Here is a 17,936-nt window from a genome sequence, read left to right as displayed (position 1 = left end):
GCTGGCAGCCCCACCTTGTGCCAACCCAGAGCCCATCTGACAGCTCCTCAGCAGCCCCCATGCTGCAAAGAGCACACTACAGACACACCATCTGTTTTTACACACATGCATACGTGCATTCACACCTCCCACGTTCACGTTTTGCTTGTCAATTAGCGTATTCTCATTACCTGACTGCATCATTTTCCAGTTAAACAGCATCTTTTACTTCAGGCATCTATTTACACTCCCATTGTTTCCCACACACAGGGCTTTCTTGATCGAGCTGCACAGTTTATAAACTGTGTTAATTGAGCCACATAACTCCACTGCTGAGTTTTATATAGTGCACCAAGCAGTACAAGGAATGCTGGAGCAGTGCCACTGCAGTAACAAGCTCTGCAAGCCGAGGATTCCTTCAACAGTTCTGCTGTATTTTTCACTTCTGCATTCCCATATATTTTCCACGCTTTCCTACCTGAATGGTTGGAAATCCACAGTTGGCTTAAACAAAGGTCTTTCTAAGGGTAGCCAAGCAAACAAACTAAAACATTGATGATGGCCCAAGCAGCTTTTGTGCTCTATCCCTGGGTGAAGAAATCAGGAAAACTTACCTAAGGAGAGCAAAAGCAGCTGCTCCCACAGAGAAAAAACTGTAAGGGACTGCTTCAATAGGCACTCATACTTCGTTTCTGGTTGAGAGCCAGAAGCCTTCAAAAGAGTCCTAGTAGCAGGCAGGAAAGGTATTAGTGATAAGAAACCAGGAGGACTTGCTGTCCTCAGCTGCCCTGAGTTAAGAGCTCACGATCAGGGCACGCCTGCTGCACACGGTGCCTGAAACCAAGGATGGATCTGCACCTGCACAGCATCCAGGCATCTCCAGCCCTCATTCAGTCTACAGGCTAACAGCAATTCAAACACCTGCTTACGAAGCTGATAGCTAGTCTGTACCATAGAGGTACATTTGAAATTAATACAGGCATTTATGCTAAGCTTAAAGAAAGAAACACAGCACACCCTGGTGCAATGAGCTCCCGCCTTTCCCGCGAGCAGGTCCTCCTCTTGGCCATGGGTAGATGCCTCAGGAAGAGTCAGTATTTAAAAACTACTGAAACATCTGCTCAGGATGTTATGCTTCAGAAGCTTACCGCTGCTAATTCTATACCTCACAGATGAGCACAGTGCTTTGAAAAGCAGAAACATATGGAGCAGTGCTTCCACCAGGAGCTCCAATGTCACTAACGGCATCAGAGCTAAGCAGTCACAGTTGTTTTGTAGCTTAAGGAAACCAGTCAACAATAACCTCACAGGAGTGGTAATTTAAATTAATTAATACCAGCACTAGTATGCCTATGTGTATTGCTTTCCAGAATGTAATTTTGTTAGCTAGACTTGCAGGAGAAAGTCTCTGCATGGAGTGGGCATGGAACCATATAAATGCAGGATTGGAAAGGCCTCAAGAGGTGAGGTAACCAACCTCATTATGTTGAGCAAGAGCCACCAGGTCTGGGCACACCCAATGTTTTCTGCTCTGTTCTTGCTTCCCTATGAGAAATGCTTCAACACATCATCAGGAGCTACCTGATAGCCAAACACTCCTTCCAATTCCATTTCAAACACACAATAGATCTCTGCTTTGTTACAAGGCCTGACTTGCTTCATGATTTCTGCTCTCCCAAATGTCTCTGGTGCAGCAAACATCTCGTGCAGCATTTCAGCAGCCTCAGCTTTTCCTGCTCCTCTTCCTGAAGCTCTGGACTCTCTCTTTTCTTGTACAGATGCATTGAAAACTCATTTCTATATCTCATCAACAGAAAACTTTGTAAAATCTTCCTGAATGTCTTCAAATCTTTGATGAAGTTCATTAGAATTATCTCACTTTAAAAATCACAAAATCTACTTCAAATATACATCTTGCAGTACCTTTACTCACACCAGGCTGTACCCCCAGAAAAGGGTTAATGTCACACTCATTTACAGAACAAGGTCTTCATTTTAACAGCAAGGCAACAAAGAAATTCACTTAATGACAAGTTCCTGGACTAATGTATTATTCATTTTGTTATGTGACAGTAGAACAAAACTGTATCCATAAATATGTAATGTTGTACATATCTTTTCAGTTTCGTTTATATTTATGGCATAATTGGCTGTCTGTCAGCACATTGTCCTCTCTTTATTCGCTTTTTCACTGCTCAGGTCCCTTGAGGTGTGCTAGTGCCCTCAGGACCTGGCACAAGCCATTCCCATGTGTTTGATCCTCACAGTGTTGGAAGGAGCACTTGTGGGATATTTTACCCTCTCAGGCCACCTGTGTGATCTCTGCACTCGCTGCCCTTGCATGCTCCAGGCTCACAACCAGCTCTGGAGTACATGCTCTGCAGGTTCCTTGCATGGCTTTCTCCAGGCTTCAGGGAGGTGACACCGAGCCTGAGCTGTGCTGCTCCCTGTGCCCTCTCTTGAAGCCAGCTGTGGGCTGAGGAGCACAAAGGAGGAACGTGGTTAGCAGGTGGGATTGGGTTGGGTTGGGGTTGGACCTGGTGATCTTAGAGGTCTTTTCCAGCCTCAGTGATTCTGTGAAGCTGAGCAGACCCTGACCAGCCCACCCTCTCATAACTGATGCCACGTGGGTATCTCGGCCAAATTGTTCTGAGGTGTTGCAAAAACATCCGTCTCTTCCCCACGTCTGTGTCCTGCTGGAGACATGCACAAACCTGCACGCCTTCACCAGTCAGCAGCAGATGATCCTCATGGACACAAATGGGAGTTCCTCAGTGCCAGGAGAGCGCTGCTCAGCTGCCAAAGCCAACACAGAGCCATGGCTTGAGCAGCAATTAAACCAGAACAATGCAGGCACCGAGCTCCGCTTTAATCATCCTCCCAACTCTGTGTTAATTAGCCAGACTGCAGTAACTGCAGAAACAATGAGCCTACGTGAGAATAGAAGTAAAATTGTATTAAAAATTCAGTAAATTATACAGCATTGCTTCCTATCAAAATATTTTAAAATATTCATGCTTGAAAGTACATATCCCGTGAAGATCCCAGGATTGTTCATTAGATTGCTTCCCTTCTTGGATCCTTAATTGCTGCTACCAGTGAAGCAAAAGGGCAGTGCTGGCAGCACCAGCAGGTCCAGGGGGCTCTGCAAAGATATTCCTGTTTAAATACAGCTTTACAGATGCTTTGGAGTAGAAAGGCTGATGTGAAAAGTTTTTCTTCCCTCGCTGGAGCCTTTTTCTTGGTATCTATTAGGATTATAAATGTCATTATTTATTTAATCTCACTTTCACACCGATGCTTAGAGCTTTCCACAGGAAATCTTGGTCAGAAATTCAACTGGACACAGTAGGAGCACCAAAAGCCCAGATTTTGGAATTCAGTGGGATATACAGGCCTGACAGTCTGTGCCCAGAAGGGGCAACCGGCTGGTTGTGCTCTGCTGCCATTGCTGGTTGACCCTACAATTCCATAGGGTAGGATGGATCCTATGGGCAGGAGGGGATTCTGTCAGGATGGGATCCTGTGGGCAGGATAGGATCCCGTGGGAAGGATGGGATCCTTTATGTAGGATGGATTCTGTGTGCAGGATGGATTCTGGGATCCCATGAGCAGGATGGAATCCTGTGTGCAGGATGCCGTACTAAGGGTCAGAGCTCAGGCACTGCTGCCATGCCTGCAGGCAGCACTTCCACGGGTTCAAAGCCGGCTCCCCCCATTCTCTAGAGCCCCTTGGGGCTCCAGCACAGGGGAGCCACCCCACGGCGCCGTGCTGCTGTACGGACGGCCACGCAGCCTTCAAGCAACGGCTGCGGGAGCCGCGGGCAGGCGGGGGCCTTTCCTCAGCTCCACGAGCGCGGCCCCGCGCCGCCAGCAGGGGGCGCTCCGCTCCCACAGCTGCGGCGCTGCGGGCGGAGGGCGGGGCGGGGCGGGGCGGGCGGGGCGCGGGGTCTCGGCGCGCTGCCGGGCGGATGGGTGGGCAGCGGGGCCCGGTGCGGGAGCTTGCGTCCGTCCTTCTCCGCAGGGTTTGGGCCGGCGGAGCAGCAGCAGCCGCCCTGGGCAGGTCGGTGTGTGCCGCGCTCGCGTGCTCGCTCTCCTCCCCTGCGCTCGTCCTGGGGTTGGGCTGCCCCGGCTCGGAGCTTCCGTGGGGGATCTGCGTTCCGTGGCTTCAGCCCTCGGGAGACGGCGGTCGCGATGGGAGAGCGGCGGGAGGGTTCGTGCTGGGGAGCGCACACGAGGGCTCTGACATCGCCCTGGGCTCCGTGGTGTTGGGGTTGGGTTTCTCTTTCCCCCCCTCCAGAGATAACGAGGCCGGGCTGGATGGGGCTCTGCGCGGACCTATAGCGGGGGGCTTGGAGCTGCGTGATCCTAAAGGTCCCAACTGAACGAGCATCCCTCCGGGTTCCGGCCTCTGTGCCTCTTTGCACTGTGGGGCCGTGCTTAACAAAAGGGATTTCGCTTCTCACACTCGCACGTTAGGGCAGCAGCCTCGGGGTGAAGTTGCAGGCAAGGGGTCGTTAAGGCCTGGCGTTATTGCAGAAACGTAACTCACCTTTTGATATTATTTTCCTTTCTCGTCAACTGGAAGGAGAGAAGCATCGTGCCAGTGTGGTTCTGTTTGCAGGCACAAAGCATTTCATGTGACAGAAGTAAGTGAAGTGAAAGGTGGTTGCCCTGTTTTAAAGGCTGAGGAAGAAGTGAAGTGTGTGAGAGGAGGTCCGGCATGAGCACTGTGCCACTTTTGCACTGTGAGCATAGACATGCAGTGTGTCAGTGCCACACGATGGGTATCTCCTGGTCTGGTGCACCCAGTCCAGATGTGAAGCTGACTGGAGCTGCCAGCAACGCTGACCTCGTTGGCTTTTCCTTTCCCAGCAGTTCAGGTTTGTGGCAGACCCGTTGAGGTGACAGCATCCAGTTGTTCTAGCCGTGGTTGGGCTTCTTGGTTTGGCTGATAGGGCTCTTAGCAGGACACGGTGTTGCTCTGAGGTTCTAAAAACAAAACAAAAACAAAGTGGTTGGTATTGAAGCTAGAAACCTAGTTACAAGGAGTGCTCGTGGCCTGTGCGACTCCCAGCTCCCACCACCTGTGAAACTGCTTGGTTTTCTGTGATAGCTGCAGGGTTTTGGAGCAGGGTGTAGCAGGAGTGCAGGTGGCTGAGGCTGATCTCAGACTCATTACCCCACAGTCCATGTTCTTAGAGTTTTTATGTGCACAAATCAGACCAGAGTGAAGGTACTCACTCAGGCATAGTTTTAAATACCATGTTCAACCTTGTGGGGTTTTTTTTTGATTGTTTTTTCTGACTCATATATTTTGGATATCTTGAAATGGTGAAATGGGCATTTGGGATGAAGTTGAGGTGCAGTGGTATCTGAAACTTCATAAACTTTATGGTTTGTGCCACAGTGCTTATGGATGGGTGAAATTGATAGTGTAAGGCCTGCCTGGTAGCATGTATGCTTTGATGCTTCTCCCTTGCTAGTGGATGGTGATATGCTGTTCAGCTGCAGAGTGCCAGAGTGGGAAGCTTACCTGCAGTGCTGCTCACCGATGTGTTTTAACTTTAAGAGTCATTTGCAAAGATGGCTATGAGGTCTAGTGACTTCACCAGCATGAGCTGAATATAACCAACAGATGAATTCTCAGTGTGTGAAAACATGTTTGCTTTTATTGTCTGTGTGGTTTAGGTCCCATGATGACAGTTCTCTTGAGAGGCAGCCAGCTTCTACAGGAAACTTGTTCCAGCACAGAGTGCTGCAGGCACCTGAAGTCTGAAAAGAGAAGGAAAAAAGCCAGTTTCTCACTGTCTAACTGAGTGAGTCCTTTTGTTTTGTTGTTGGTGTAGGTTTTCTAAGGAGGTGGGTTTGGGCTGGGAATACCCTATATTTTCTCTGTGGATATTCACATGCTTGCCCAATTTCCTCTGAAGTATTAAATAATGTCAACTGTTTGACAACATATTGAATCCCTAATGAGTCTGATGGGCTGCCTAGATTCAGGCAGACATAAGAGCTGACTGCAAGCTGAGCAAGAAGTAATTTCTTTTTTTGTAAGGTGAGCTGGAAGTGAATTACATAGATATTAACAGAACGTTTGTGTTTTCTAAGTGTGAATAGGGTGTTTGCTAAAGAAAGCATCATTTCTTCACTGGCAGAAGGCTGTACATGCGAATCAGGGTTTTGGTTTTAAATGCAAATCAATTGTTTGGTTTACTTACCCTGTGGCAATTCTCTGGGCCCTGAGTGTAACTGGTAGTCCCTGCCTAGCGTGGGCTCAGGCTAAAATGCTGAAGTGATGTAAATCTAGAGTGTTGCAAATAGTTGTCAAGGATTAATGAATGTGACGGACCACAAAGTAGTTTTTCTTTCTTGGAAGTCTGACATCCTCTCTGTAAGCAATAAATAAGAGCAAGCATCTCATGGTTAACGTCTTATTCACACTGGCTGTATTTATTTCTTTGAATTTGGCAGGTTTGTTTATGAGATTGGGAAGAGCTGTGATATCCAGCACCCGTCTGCACGCAGAGGTTTTTCACAGTGGATATTCAGCATTGGTAAACGGATTTGCGGATTTGCATGGGGTAAAAACGGAGGCAGAATAAACTTCTGAAACTGAATCTCAGTCCAGAAATGATGGCTTCCCAGCTGTATACATATGCTTTCAATATCTCCCCAGTAGAGAATAGGAGACTGTGTATAAATGGAACACCATGGATTTGGCATCTTCTAGAAGAATGTGTCGAGAATGCGTGGGAGTACTGGAGCGTTGTCATAGGACTGATTTCCATTGTCTGTTTTCTGTTTGCTGCACTACCGTAAGTTTAAAGTCTTTGGCAGTCCTCAGATTGAAACATGAGTAATCTTGCCTGAAGCCTTTTTCACAAGCTGCCTTTTTTTTTTTTTAAGTTTATCTTGGATATGTTTCTCTATCTGCATAATACAGATATAATATGCCAGAGAAGCATGTTGTTCATGTTTAGAACAATATTTGGTGGTTGACAAATGAGCTTGATGTACTGTTCTGTTGTACTGACTTGACACTAATCTCTGCCACTTAGAGAAAATGAGAATAAATCACCTCTTCTCTCTTATCTTCCCCACCCTGAGATGTGTGCACACAGCATGCTTCTGCAGAAACTGGCTCACTGTGTATGTGAACCACATGCCATGTCACTGGTGCTGTTGAGCTGGCTCCTGACAGTGAAATTTGGACTAAGACAAAGTCAGAAACGGCACACGAGTTAGTGCTTTAGTAGTGCAAAATCAGTCGCTGTTGGGAAGACTGGCACTGGGTTCAGATTTCCAATGTTATCTCCAATAGGAGATGGCAAAAGAGAAGTGGAAATGCTGCTAGCAGGTGAAAATGCCCAAAACAGAATGAGATTGACTCCAAAGTCTGTCCCTATAACAGGAATATAAATTACTGAACTAATAGAAGAGTGATGGAGATCAAGCAGAATAAGAACACTCTCAGTAAGCTGTTGAGCTTTTGAAATATTACTTGAAAGGAGGCTTTACATTCAAACTGTCACGTTAGCGAGTATGTAATTCATCAAGACGTGCCTAATGGATTCAAATTTGGGATTGCTTCATAGCTCCCATTGTGAATTTGAAGAACATTTCTTCAGTTTGGAGGCCGAAGTGTAGTTGTCAATTCTCACAGAAGCTTTGTTCGTTCTTAGCCCTTCTGTTAAAAGTTTTCCCTATTTCAGGATTTCAAAGGCTGGTATTTATAGCAGATGAACACGAAGTGATGAAGGCATAGTTTTGGTGCTTACACGTTGATATTTCACTGCAGAAGGCACACACACAACGCACGCAGAAGGAGAAGCCCATGCAAGCAGTAATGAGGTGGTGATTTCAGCCTTTCGTTGTGTCAGAGTGAGACACGGTCAGTGGTAGTGACGCTGAGTTCCCCTTCAAAGTGTCTGTGGGTGTTGCTGGGATGGGTCTCTTGTGGTTACAGCTTTGTTCTTCCTTTACTCTGATATTGAAAAATGTATATTCGAACATGTCGAATGTTTTTGGCTAACGATGTTTCACAATTCTGGAATTTGTGCCAGGCAAATTTACGTCTCCTGTCGGAATGGGAAAGTGGACCAAGCACTGTCTTTGGGCTTCCTGCTGTGTTGGGTAGCTGGAGATCTCACAAATCTTACAGGCTGCTATTTAACAAATCAACTGCCAATTCAGGTAATCTGTCAAGATTTCTACTTTTTGATGTATCCTCTTTGTAGAATGTCTCTTTTAAACTCCAGGGTAACATGATAATGCACAGTGAAATAGGTACCAGGAAGGAAAATAGTTCGACATTCTGCTCACTGATCTACTGTCCGTGAGGCAGGTCAGATGTTTCTCAGATGTTTACTTTGATACCATTATGTGTTGCAGGGACCGTTGCACTCTTACAGTTAGCATCATGAGAGACTTACTGGGATGCATTCAATAAAGAATGAAGTGGGGAACTCTCAGTTAGCTTGCCTTCAAAGTAAGCTTGCAGAGCAAATAGGAAGTTGTGCTGTTCAGCTTGTGGTGGATTAAGCTGTTGTGCTGCAGCTAGTCTTAAAATTTCATTCTGTCTGTTTATTTTTAGAATAAGCGTTTAGTAACAAAACCACCACTTCAGTGGAGCTGCTAATCCCTTACAAATTCAAAAAGACTTATTTTCAAGGAGGGGAGGGCTTCTCTGGAGTAAGCAGTAGTTGTCAGTGTCGGTTATTTGTGTCTGAAAGTTTCTTATCTGCAGCTCTTAAAGAAAGATGTGTGTGTCACCCTCCCTATGGAAGTTTTCCCAAGCTGGAGGTGGATGCAAGAGTGGATAGACGTATCTTCTGTTTTACAGCTTCATGTGCAGCTCTGTCTTTTCCATCTCCCTCATTGTCAAGGGGGAAGAGGGGCTGTCAGTCCTGACTCCTTGAGGCAGGAGGCACTAAGATGGAGAGGTTCCAGCGAGCTAGGAAACTGGGTAGAGCAGTCTGCAGTGTCAGGGCAGGAAGAGCTTTATCAGTCTGCCCAGGTAGCAGTTGGTGCAGTACATCCTGGAAAACAACCTTGTTGTGATTGTGTCAGCAAGTTCCTATTGCTCAGGCTTTACGTTGCATTCATCTGCTGCTGTCTAACTTGTTGTTCCTCTGAATGCTTTTTTTCTTATTTTGGCTGTGGCTTTGGACTGGTTGAGCACGTTGTTATTAAGAAGCACAGCTTAGTTCAGAGGATATTTTGTACTTTTGTATGCTGAACAAGCAAATGTATCTTCTCTTTCAGACTCTCACTGCTGTCTCTTACGTTAACATGGATATAATTTTGATTTCACAATTTGTCTACTACAGGCTGAAGAATCAGAAAATGATTAAATGTAAGGTTTTTTAACAATTAAAACATTCTCCATAAGGCAACTTCTTCACCTTGATGTTTTCTATGGTGTTTAAATAGAGTACACAGATTCCAACTGGAGTTGTTGGGCCTTTTCCTTCCGATTTTCTGTCTTTTGTGAAAATTCTATTCTTCTGCCTTTTTCCCCTCTTACCCACACAATATCCATCAATGTTTTCTGTGTAGTACAGTTGATTTACATAGACAGAAAATGAAGCTGGAACTGTATTGGTTCTTATTGAGGCTGGTTCCATATTGTGACTTGCTCCATGTCTACTTACAGCTATCTAAATATATATATAAGTTGAAATTAAATGTTCTTTTTTATGTGCTTCAGTCAGTTTCTTCTGTGTTGATTAAAACGGGATTTCATTTGCTTAGTTCATCAAACACCTTGACATCTTTGTGTGTTCTTTTTCAATGCATACGATTTTAAAATAGTCCAGAGGAATTAAATTGCTGAAGTTGTTTTGTAATTCCTGGCAGTAGTTGTATTGTTCAGCATACTGGACTAGTGAAATGGAAGGCATGAAAGCTCTGTGCACATCGCATGCAATCAAAACCAGTAACTTGTCAATCTTAAAAAATCAAAGGAAACCCATGGTGTAGTGGAGGTAACAAAAAGCTGAAGTAAAACAGATGCCTGCCTGGTACACTAAATAGGATTAATCAGATTCGTTCAATATGGTACTGATAATAAACCTGAGGATAGGTCAGCGCTGAAGATATTTCCTTCTTACTGCCTACTCTTGTAAACAAGCGCAGGATTTTGTGTGTTATAACTGCCTCTGCCAACTTCAGCTCAACTCTGCATGACTGGAATGGGAAGAACACTGAATAAAGCAATAGAAGAGGGCTTTCAATGCCCAGTTCTAGAGCTGTTGCCGTAGACAAAGTGGTCAGTTTTTGCGAGGTGATCAGTATCCAAACACAGGCTGTGAAACCACAGTACTAATTCCTGTCTCTAATACAGGTGGCATGTGTTCAGGGCAGGCTTTCTGATGCCATGCAGCCTTTTGTTCCGCTGGTGACAGTGACCGTAGGAGCAGTGCCTGCTGAAGGAGTGCTCCTGCACTGCTCCCTCAGTGGTGTGAGCAGAGCTGGGGACAGAGCCTGGGGGAGGTGGGCTCCTGAGGCTGGTGAGGAGAAGTTAACTGAAATTAGACCTTCAGATTTACATATTTGTGTTGCAGATGAAAAGTAACCTTAAGAGCAGGCATAATTTTGCAGCTCATTTATTTGTTTATCATTCTAGGCAGCAAAAGCCTGAAGAATTTCTGTATAACCTGGATCTTGATGTGTATAACCCTGTGCATTGTTTTACCCTGCCAGCTGTTAATAAGAAACCACAACCAGAGCTCAGCAATGGAAGGGAGTAATGTAAGTACTTACCTGCTTCCATTCCAAGAAATTAAACTAACAGACTCACATGTGCCTTGAGAAGACTGTGTGCTCTGAGCTTCAAGAAATTTGGGTGACGTTTTTAACAATGCTTCAGATATCATAAATGTGGCACTATGTGGATTTCTAAGCATATACCATACATTCCAAAATAAATAAGCTGCAAAACAGCTTCTTTGAGCAGCTCCCTGTTTTTCGGGCTTATTCTGTCCCTTGGGTTATTAGGATGTGCTGCTTTGTGAAACGGCACGTATACGTGTTGTCTTTCTGCCTGTGGTAGCTACTGCAGACATCCATGTAGAGCCTATGTAGTGAAAAGTGCAATCAATAAGAAGTGGAAAATTACAATTGTACCTGCTGCTGCTGCTGTCACTTCACCAGGAAAGTTCACAGGCTGTCCTAGCAATTTGATGGCCTTCGTATTAATGCCAGTAAAATAATTGTAATCCTGCAACATTGCCCAGCAGGGAAGCAGCTTATTTTCAAAATACAGCTAAGAGTGAGAAAACTAACAATTTAGTGGCCCTAGCTGCAGTTTTTAGTTTTGGCTTGAATTATTGTGCCCAGGCTTTTTTAGCAGAAGAACTGGATTGATATGAGTGCTGTATCCTGAAGCCTGGTGCTGATTTTGATCTCAGGCACAGCTATGACGCAGCACTGAGCATTGTTGTGAGATAAAGATTAAACACTTTCTCGCCCTTTTTTGGTCATTTGAAGAGCAGCCCTGAGCTGCTTTGAAAGTTCTGTCCAAAAAAACAGCCAGTGGGCTCTCAGTTTAAGTCTCTGAAATGCTTGAAAACATTCTTGCCAAAATATATGTACCTTTATTTTTCAGAACTCTCTCGATATGATTGAAATGTCAGGCTTCGTTTGTGGCTATATATCTTGTGTGTTTTACTTGGGAAGTAGATTTCCTCAGCTGTATAAAAATGTAAGTCTGTTTTTGGCTGAGTGTACTTGTATGTTATACAAAATGCTCTCCGTTGCTTGAGATTTTGGATTCTTCCTGCAGCGAGCCCTCAAAGTGTGAAAGTCTCCTTGGCTTTTGTGGCAGTCTAAAATGTTCAGGGTTTTCTTCTCCCTTTCAAAAGAGAATGGTGAGAATTTTAGGAAAGTGATGGTCTTTGATCAGTAGAAGGGTACAGATTGAGCAGGAAAGAGGAACGTTTACAGTTGGATTTATCAGGTGTGGAAGCAGAAACATGCTTTGTGTGATTGTTTTCATGAGCAACTGATACCTCCTTTTTTTTTTTTCTTCCTCCAAACGATTCTACTTTAGGTAACCAACGACAGGATCAAAAATTAAAATCATAGGATGAGTAGTTTAAAGCTTTAGCCCTTTGAAGATGTCATTACTGACTTTTTAAAATGTGCCAATATTAAAAAAGAAAATAAAGAGGCTATAGAAGAAAAAATCCTGAAGGTTTTACATCATCAAATTTATATGGATCTTTTAGTTGATTATGAAAAGGTTCCATTCATTTCCAAGCTTATTCCTGTTCCCTGTTTCCTTACCCTTTTTCCATTCCAGCTGGAATACAAGGCAATTTTCAAAGGGCTCTACTGTGCACACTGATAGAGCAACAGATTTCCTAAGAACTAAATATCATTTGGAAGCAGATTATCCTTGCTGCTTTGCACCTACATAAAAACTATGTTAAGCAGAGCGGCTTCTGAGAGCTGTAATAGTTTCTGTTGCTTTCAGTGATAACATGCTGAAAACACAAAGCTGAGAGGATTCAGTGCCCAGGAAAAGGTGGAGAAGAATGTCTGAAAAATCTTTCAGTGTGTGTTAGTACAAAGTGCCAGAATTGTCTAGAAACGTTTGCTGTGATGTAGCTTAAAACGTGTTTTCCGTAATAACTTCCTTGCTTTTAGTTTCAGAGGAAGTCAACAGAAGGCAGCTCTTACCTGCTGTTTGCATCAGCCATGCTGGGGAACTGTACATATGGCCTCAGCCTTGTCTTAAAGATGCCTGCTGCTGGATCTCTCCGGGCCTTCTACTTTTTACACCATCTTCCGTGGCTCCTCGGGAGCTTTGGAGTTTTGTTACTAGATGTTTTTGTATCCTTTTCCTGTTAGAGCCAGAGTTTGTCAGGTCGGAGTTGTTAGTATTTACTGATAATATTAAGTTCACATAAAATATGTACATTCAAGCTACACTGTGGAGGTTAAGTGCTGTCATTTAGCATCCTTATACATAGCTCTATTAACTCCAAGTATGAAATGGGATGGAATGAAGAGTAATTTCAAGACCATACCATGCTAAAGGACATTGTGTTAATCTGTTCTGCATTCAAAGGAAGTTCTTTACCAGATTTACCTGAAGCAGTTTAAGAGGTTAGGGATTCCCAGGCATCGGTGTTGTCTTTCTGATTAAAGTAATTTCATAAGTGTTATGGTTTTATGATTACTCCAATTAGCCTAACGATGGGACAGGTGACCCTTTGGGTGGACTCTGAAGTCATACCGTCATTCAGAACAATTATCTGTGCTTTTTGCATCTGCAGCCATGGTGGTTTAAGTGAGCAGTTTAGTAAAACATACTTGTGAGACTTGGTGGTTAGCAACCTGTTTTGAGATAACTTTTTAGTTTTACTGGTAGAGATGACACAGACTGTGGGGATTCAGGGCTGCTTGTTGGCCCACGTGGCTGCTTTGGGTGCCGAGGACTTTTGTTCCATAAATGAAGTAGTTACTCTTTTTCTCCCTCCCCACACCCAGATGGAAACTTAAAACTGCCAATATTTATTTACAAAAAAAAAAAAGCAGAATCTGATCTGGAGGACCATTTCAGTACATTATGTACATATTTGGAGATGCCTTTCTGTGATGCACACTGAAAAGAAACTTATATTGGCCACAAACCTCCTCTGTCCCTGAGCCCGGCCCCAGAACTGCAGTGCCAGTGTGCACATGACATTCAATTCTCAGTTCTGCCTTGATTGGAGGCTGAATCCAATCATGCTAATAGTCTTCCAGTTCAAATTATATTGAAAGCAGATGCTTCCAAATCAGGTTGAGGAGCTTATGGAAATCTGGTCATGTATATGGTGTTAGTTCAAAATGTATGAAGTATTTGTAATCAAGAGAAAACAAGAGCAGACCTCCAGCTTTGAGAACCCCCTGAGGTATGGAAGTAAATGCTTTTTAAAAAAGAGAGCTTCGTTACTGTCTCTTGCCAAACAGGGAAATCAGAATTCTAACAGAGTGCTGTGTCGTGCTAGACCAGAAAAGAAAGACCAGGGACACGTGGCTTTTGGAGAACAGAGGGATTAAGTGGAAAGGTTGTAATTTCTACAGGAGAGGTGTTTCATAATTGACCATTTGTGTAGCAGTCTCTGTTCTGAGAAGTGGTTCATGACATTGTCCAATTCCAGTAGGGTTTATTCCTCACAATGTCCAGAGTTTCATTAGGTGGAAAACAAGGCCTCATTTCTCAAGGTCCAAGGAAGGATTAAGAGTTCACTTACTCTGTGTCTGCTGCAGTGTTCGTTCTGCTGCTGCCATCTGACGTGGCCAACGTTGAGTATTTTTAGAAGCAAATGGACTCCTGATGGCAGCTGGAGCAGCAGCTCCAGTGTTACTTAGCACAGGATTACACTGGACTTGCTTCAGCTTGTTTAACAGGATAACGTGGTCATCCTGTTTCCTCGGTATCTCAACTTAGACTTGTTTGGTTGCACAATAAGCCAGCTACTTTCAATCAGTAATGGAAGTGTCCAATTGTTTGTAAAGTATGAATTGTCCTCTTTTTTCTGATTTTAAAAGGAGTTTAATAACATTGGGCATTTGAATTATACATTGGACGTGATTTTATTTTCCTGTAATTGTTTCCTTCCAACTGCTGCTTTGCAGTGGAAGTTGGTTGGAGTTTCTCCAGGGGCCACGAAGCCCGAGGTGTGAATGTGTTACCCTGGGGTGAGAGGCACTGGGTGCAGAGGTTCCTATCTTAGGGGTCCGTGGTGGACTTTGTCAGAGCTTTTCTTGAAGTGTGTGAGGGCTTAATGGTTCATTTGTGCACAGGGATTTAGTTCTACGTATTCTGAAGTAATGAGCTTTTCCCCAGCTCTGTCCTTGGAAACTTGGTGCTGCCTGCTGCTGGAAACCTAACAGGGTGAATTTAGTGCAAGGCTGCTGGAAAACTTTGTCCTTTTCTGTGAGTATTTCCTTTCACCCTTACGTCCTTCTCTCTTTTACCCTCCACCAGAACCGAACAGCTCAGCTTTGCATTTAGATTCAGGTAGAGCCCTTTACCAAGATCTTTGTGTTTCTTTTTCTGTTTGTTTGTTTGACAACATCCCATTGTCAGAGAACCGTGTTGGAATCCTCCACAGGTACTTCTTTTCATTAAGTGTAGCCAGGTTGTTGCTAAATAGCCGCAGTATATTCAGCAGGAGCCAGGCTGCTGTACACAGACTGTCATCTTGCACCCTTTGTGAAGTGCAGGGCAGCCACTTGGAATCCATTATGTACTTTTACAAACATCAGGCTTTGTAGTTTAATTACACAGCGCAAAGAATGCAGGTCTGACCTGAGGAGTCAGCAAGGCTTTCCCAGCCAAGCATACTTCTCTGCCCTCCTGTGTTTTGTCTCAAAGCTGATAGGTTGTTTGAGTTGTCATTAGGTTGCCTTTAGGTTTGGTGAAGCAGATTTGACACAGTAGCCCTGTGACCATTGTAACCATGGCTCTGAGGAGCGCGTTGGTTGCCTCCTCCACTTCGCGCTGTCTGCATGCTGAGCCCATGTTGTTTCCCCCAGGAGGTCAACAACTTGAGCAGCAACTTTTTCCATATTATGTAGTCTTATAAATCCAGCATTTATTTCACTCGGAGCAGATGAGTGCATGTGCTGAACAAGAAAAGCCTTATTCTGGAAGTAACTCTTGTGAATTCCACGTAATTTGTTGGTAACTTATCTTCCTTAAAAGCTCTGTTGCCAGCTTGGGGGCTCACAGTGATAATGTTTCAGCCCAGACTCATCCCAGCCTGCCATCTGTTTTCAGCAACGTGATCCTCAGTTCACCATGTCCTTTCGTACCAGTGCAGCTATTAAGACTTGGGGAGATGCTGAGCTGAGAGTACCAAAAGGCCTACTTAAAAAAAAAAAGAAAAAAGAAAAAGAAAAAAGCAGGAAGTTTAAGCAGTAGCTATATATGTTATCAAGCTAATTTGCTAAGCTTTAAGAAGATGATTCCCCAAATAATACTACAGAAAGACTTAAAAAGAGTGCTGATCTATGAAGGAAATCCTGTCTAATCTTTAGCTGGGGGGCCTTAGAGGTGGGATGCAGGAAAGCTTTGGAAAAAGTAGGACAATTACTGGGGCTTTGCCTGCGACGTAGAGAACTTCCCCTCTTTCCAGGCCTCCCTGAAAACAATTTCCCTTAAAAAGCCACGATTACTTATGGGATGGCATAGCTGGGTGGGTTTGTGTCCTATCTTTATCTCACAAAATGGTATCGCTGTTAGGAGACAGTGTTTTGTGTCAGCCTTGTTGCTTAACTGTCCAGCACAAGGAGTAAGACCTGTCTTGTCTTTTCCAGATGCACCTACCCATGTATCTAAAGGTTAGGTGTGCTGAAAGCCAGGAGTGCTGTTCCAGAGCTGGAGCTATCAGGAAAAGGGACAAGGACACGCCTGTTAATTCTCTGTAGATTAGCAGCATTTCCAGTGGTCTGTTTCACAATAGAAATAAACAGTTATGTCTAATTGCACAATTCTCTGTTGAAAACAGCATTAAATATCGAGTCCTAGTGTTGTCAGGCTGTCAGTGGCTGTAAATCCCAAATTAGGTAGAATTTTGTGGGAAATGAGCATCTTGTTAGCAGCAGAGCCTGATCAGCAAAGGTTTTACTAACTTCCCCTCCTTGCCAGCTTCCAGAAATGGGGTACTCTGCCCACCTTGCTTCTCACTTGAGCCGTAGAACCAAGGGGATCTGCAATTTTGATATATTTTATTTTGTATCCTCCCTTTTTTTGGTATTGTACATAAAATGACTTAATTTTTTTTTTTTTTTTTGCCACAGAGTGCTGAAAATGAGTATTGAGTTTATATGCTGATGTAGAACCTCCCACAGTTTGGATTAAATAAATGGATAATACCCCACAAGATGTGAATTAGATCCAAGCTCTAAGCTTTCCTATTCAGGCTATGGGATGTGGGGCCTGTGCCAGCACTAAATGGAGGGTTTCTCTTCTGCACAGCTTGTTTCATCTTTGATTGAAAGCAAGTACTGCAAGCACTGCCTCTGTAGCCTGGTTAATGGCTTCCTTACCCCAAAATAACAGGTGACTGTGCAGTTCCTGCTGTATGGTCAGCACGAGGAGAGGCAGCATGCTTTGCTGGAGGTGGAGCCGCTGCTGGAGGGCGAGGACGTGGCCCCGCACTGCGCTCAGCCCTGCTCACACCTGAGGGCTTCGATGGTTCAGACTGCAGCATCTGCATCTCCATAACTGCAGTGTGGCCGTTGAAAAACAGTGGGCGAGCTTACTCAGCCCAGAGCTCTGTGCTGCTCCGTCCAGTCACATCGTGCAGATGAAAATTGGCCTTTAATTAAGAACCATCAGCGCAGGGGGATCTTTGCTGATGTAAAAGCAGAAACTCTTGGGATCCCTGTGTACGTTGCAGAGAATCACTGTGCATTTTGTTAGGCTTTAATTAAAACATTTATATACCCATGCGTTCTGTGGAATGTAATTACTGCATGTCATCACCATCAGTCTCATCCCCTTGGATTTCAGGTAGTGGGGACACAATCAAAAGGGGTTTTAAAGATAATAAAGATTTTAAGGTAACAAAGTGCTGTTGATTGTGTCCCCATCTCTATGAGGAGCGCACCCTGAAAACGAAGTGTTTCTCTCTCTGGGCTTTGTTGAACTTTGTGCAGTGGTGGTGAACACGGAGGGGATGGGGCCTGGCTGGTTTTGGAGGGGTGGTGGGTAGAGGGAACACGGTTCTGCCACTTTCTGAACTGAGCTCAGGGTATTAAAGTTCACCTTTTCAGTGCAGAGATTCCAATGCAATTTGTCTCACTGGCAGATTTATGTGCTGTGTGCAGGAGATTACCACGCTCGCCTGGCTGGGGAGGGGGAGCACGACTTGTTACTTTCTGATGCAGTTGGGATTCGCTCTGAGATTATTTCTTCAGAGATTATTTCCCCTTCTATTGCTCCATGTAAT

General features: G+C 44.4%; 1 protein-coding gene across 5 annotated transcripts; it reads left to right on the top strand.

Annotated features, from left to right (window-relative positions):
- Positions 1-5,670: 5,670 nt before the first annotated feature.
- Positions 5,671-17,513, top strand: LOC136055974 (lysosomal amino acid transporter 1 homolog). 5 transcript variants are annotated; one of them, XM_065747878.1, is made up of 9 exons: positions 5,671-5,798; positions 6,454-6,797; positions 8,046-8,175; positions 9,247-9,337; positions 10,610-10,734; positions 11,591-11,686; positions 12,634-12,819; positions 14,966-14,998; positions 16,783-16,804. In XM_065747878.1, the coding sequence occupies exons 2-8, from the start codon at positions 6,613-6,615 to the stop codon at positions 14,990-14,992; spliced, it is 840 nt and encodes a 279-aa protein (XP_065603950.1). In that variant the 5' UTR covers positions 5,671-5,798; positions 6,454-6,612; the 3' UTR covers positions 14,993-14,998; positions 16,783-16,804. The 5 variants fall into 5 exon arrangements, with proteins under 5 accessions (XP_065603950.1, XP_065603949.1, XP_065603947.1 ...); XM_065747877.1 differs by lacking the exon at positions 16,783-16,804 and adding an exon at positions 16,300-16,728; XM_065747875.1 differs by lacking the exons at positions 14,966-14,998; positions 16,783-16,804 and adding an exon at positions 17,045-17,513.
- The last annotated feature ends 423 nt before the right edge of the window (positions 17,514-17,936 follow it).

Source organism: Cyrtonyx montezumae, unplaced genomic scaffold, assembly GCF_038088225.1.
Source record: "Cyrtonyx montezumae isolate F1298 unplaced genomic scaffold, pur_monq_1.0 scaffold_5, whole genome shotgun sequence".
Lineage (NCBI taxonomy): Eukaryota > Metazoa > Chordata > Aves > Galliformes > Odontophoridae > Cyrtonyx > Cyrtonyx montezumae.
Note: the sequence above shows the minus strand (reverse complement) of the source record. Positions and strands in the feature narration are given on the sequence as shown.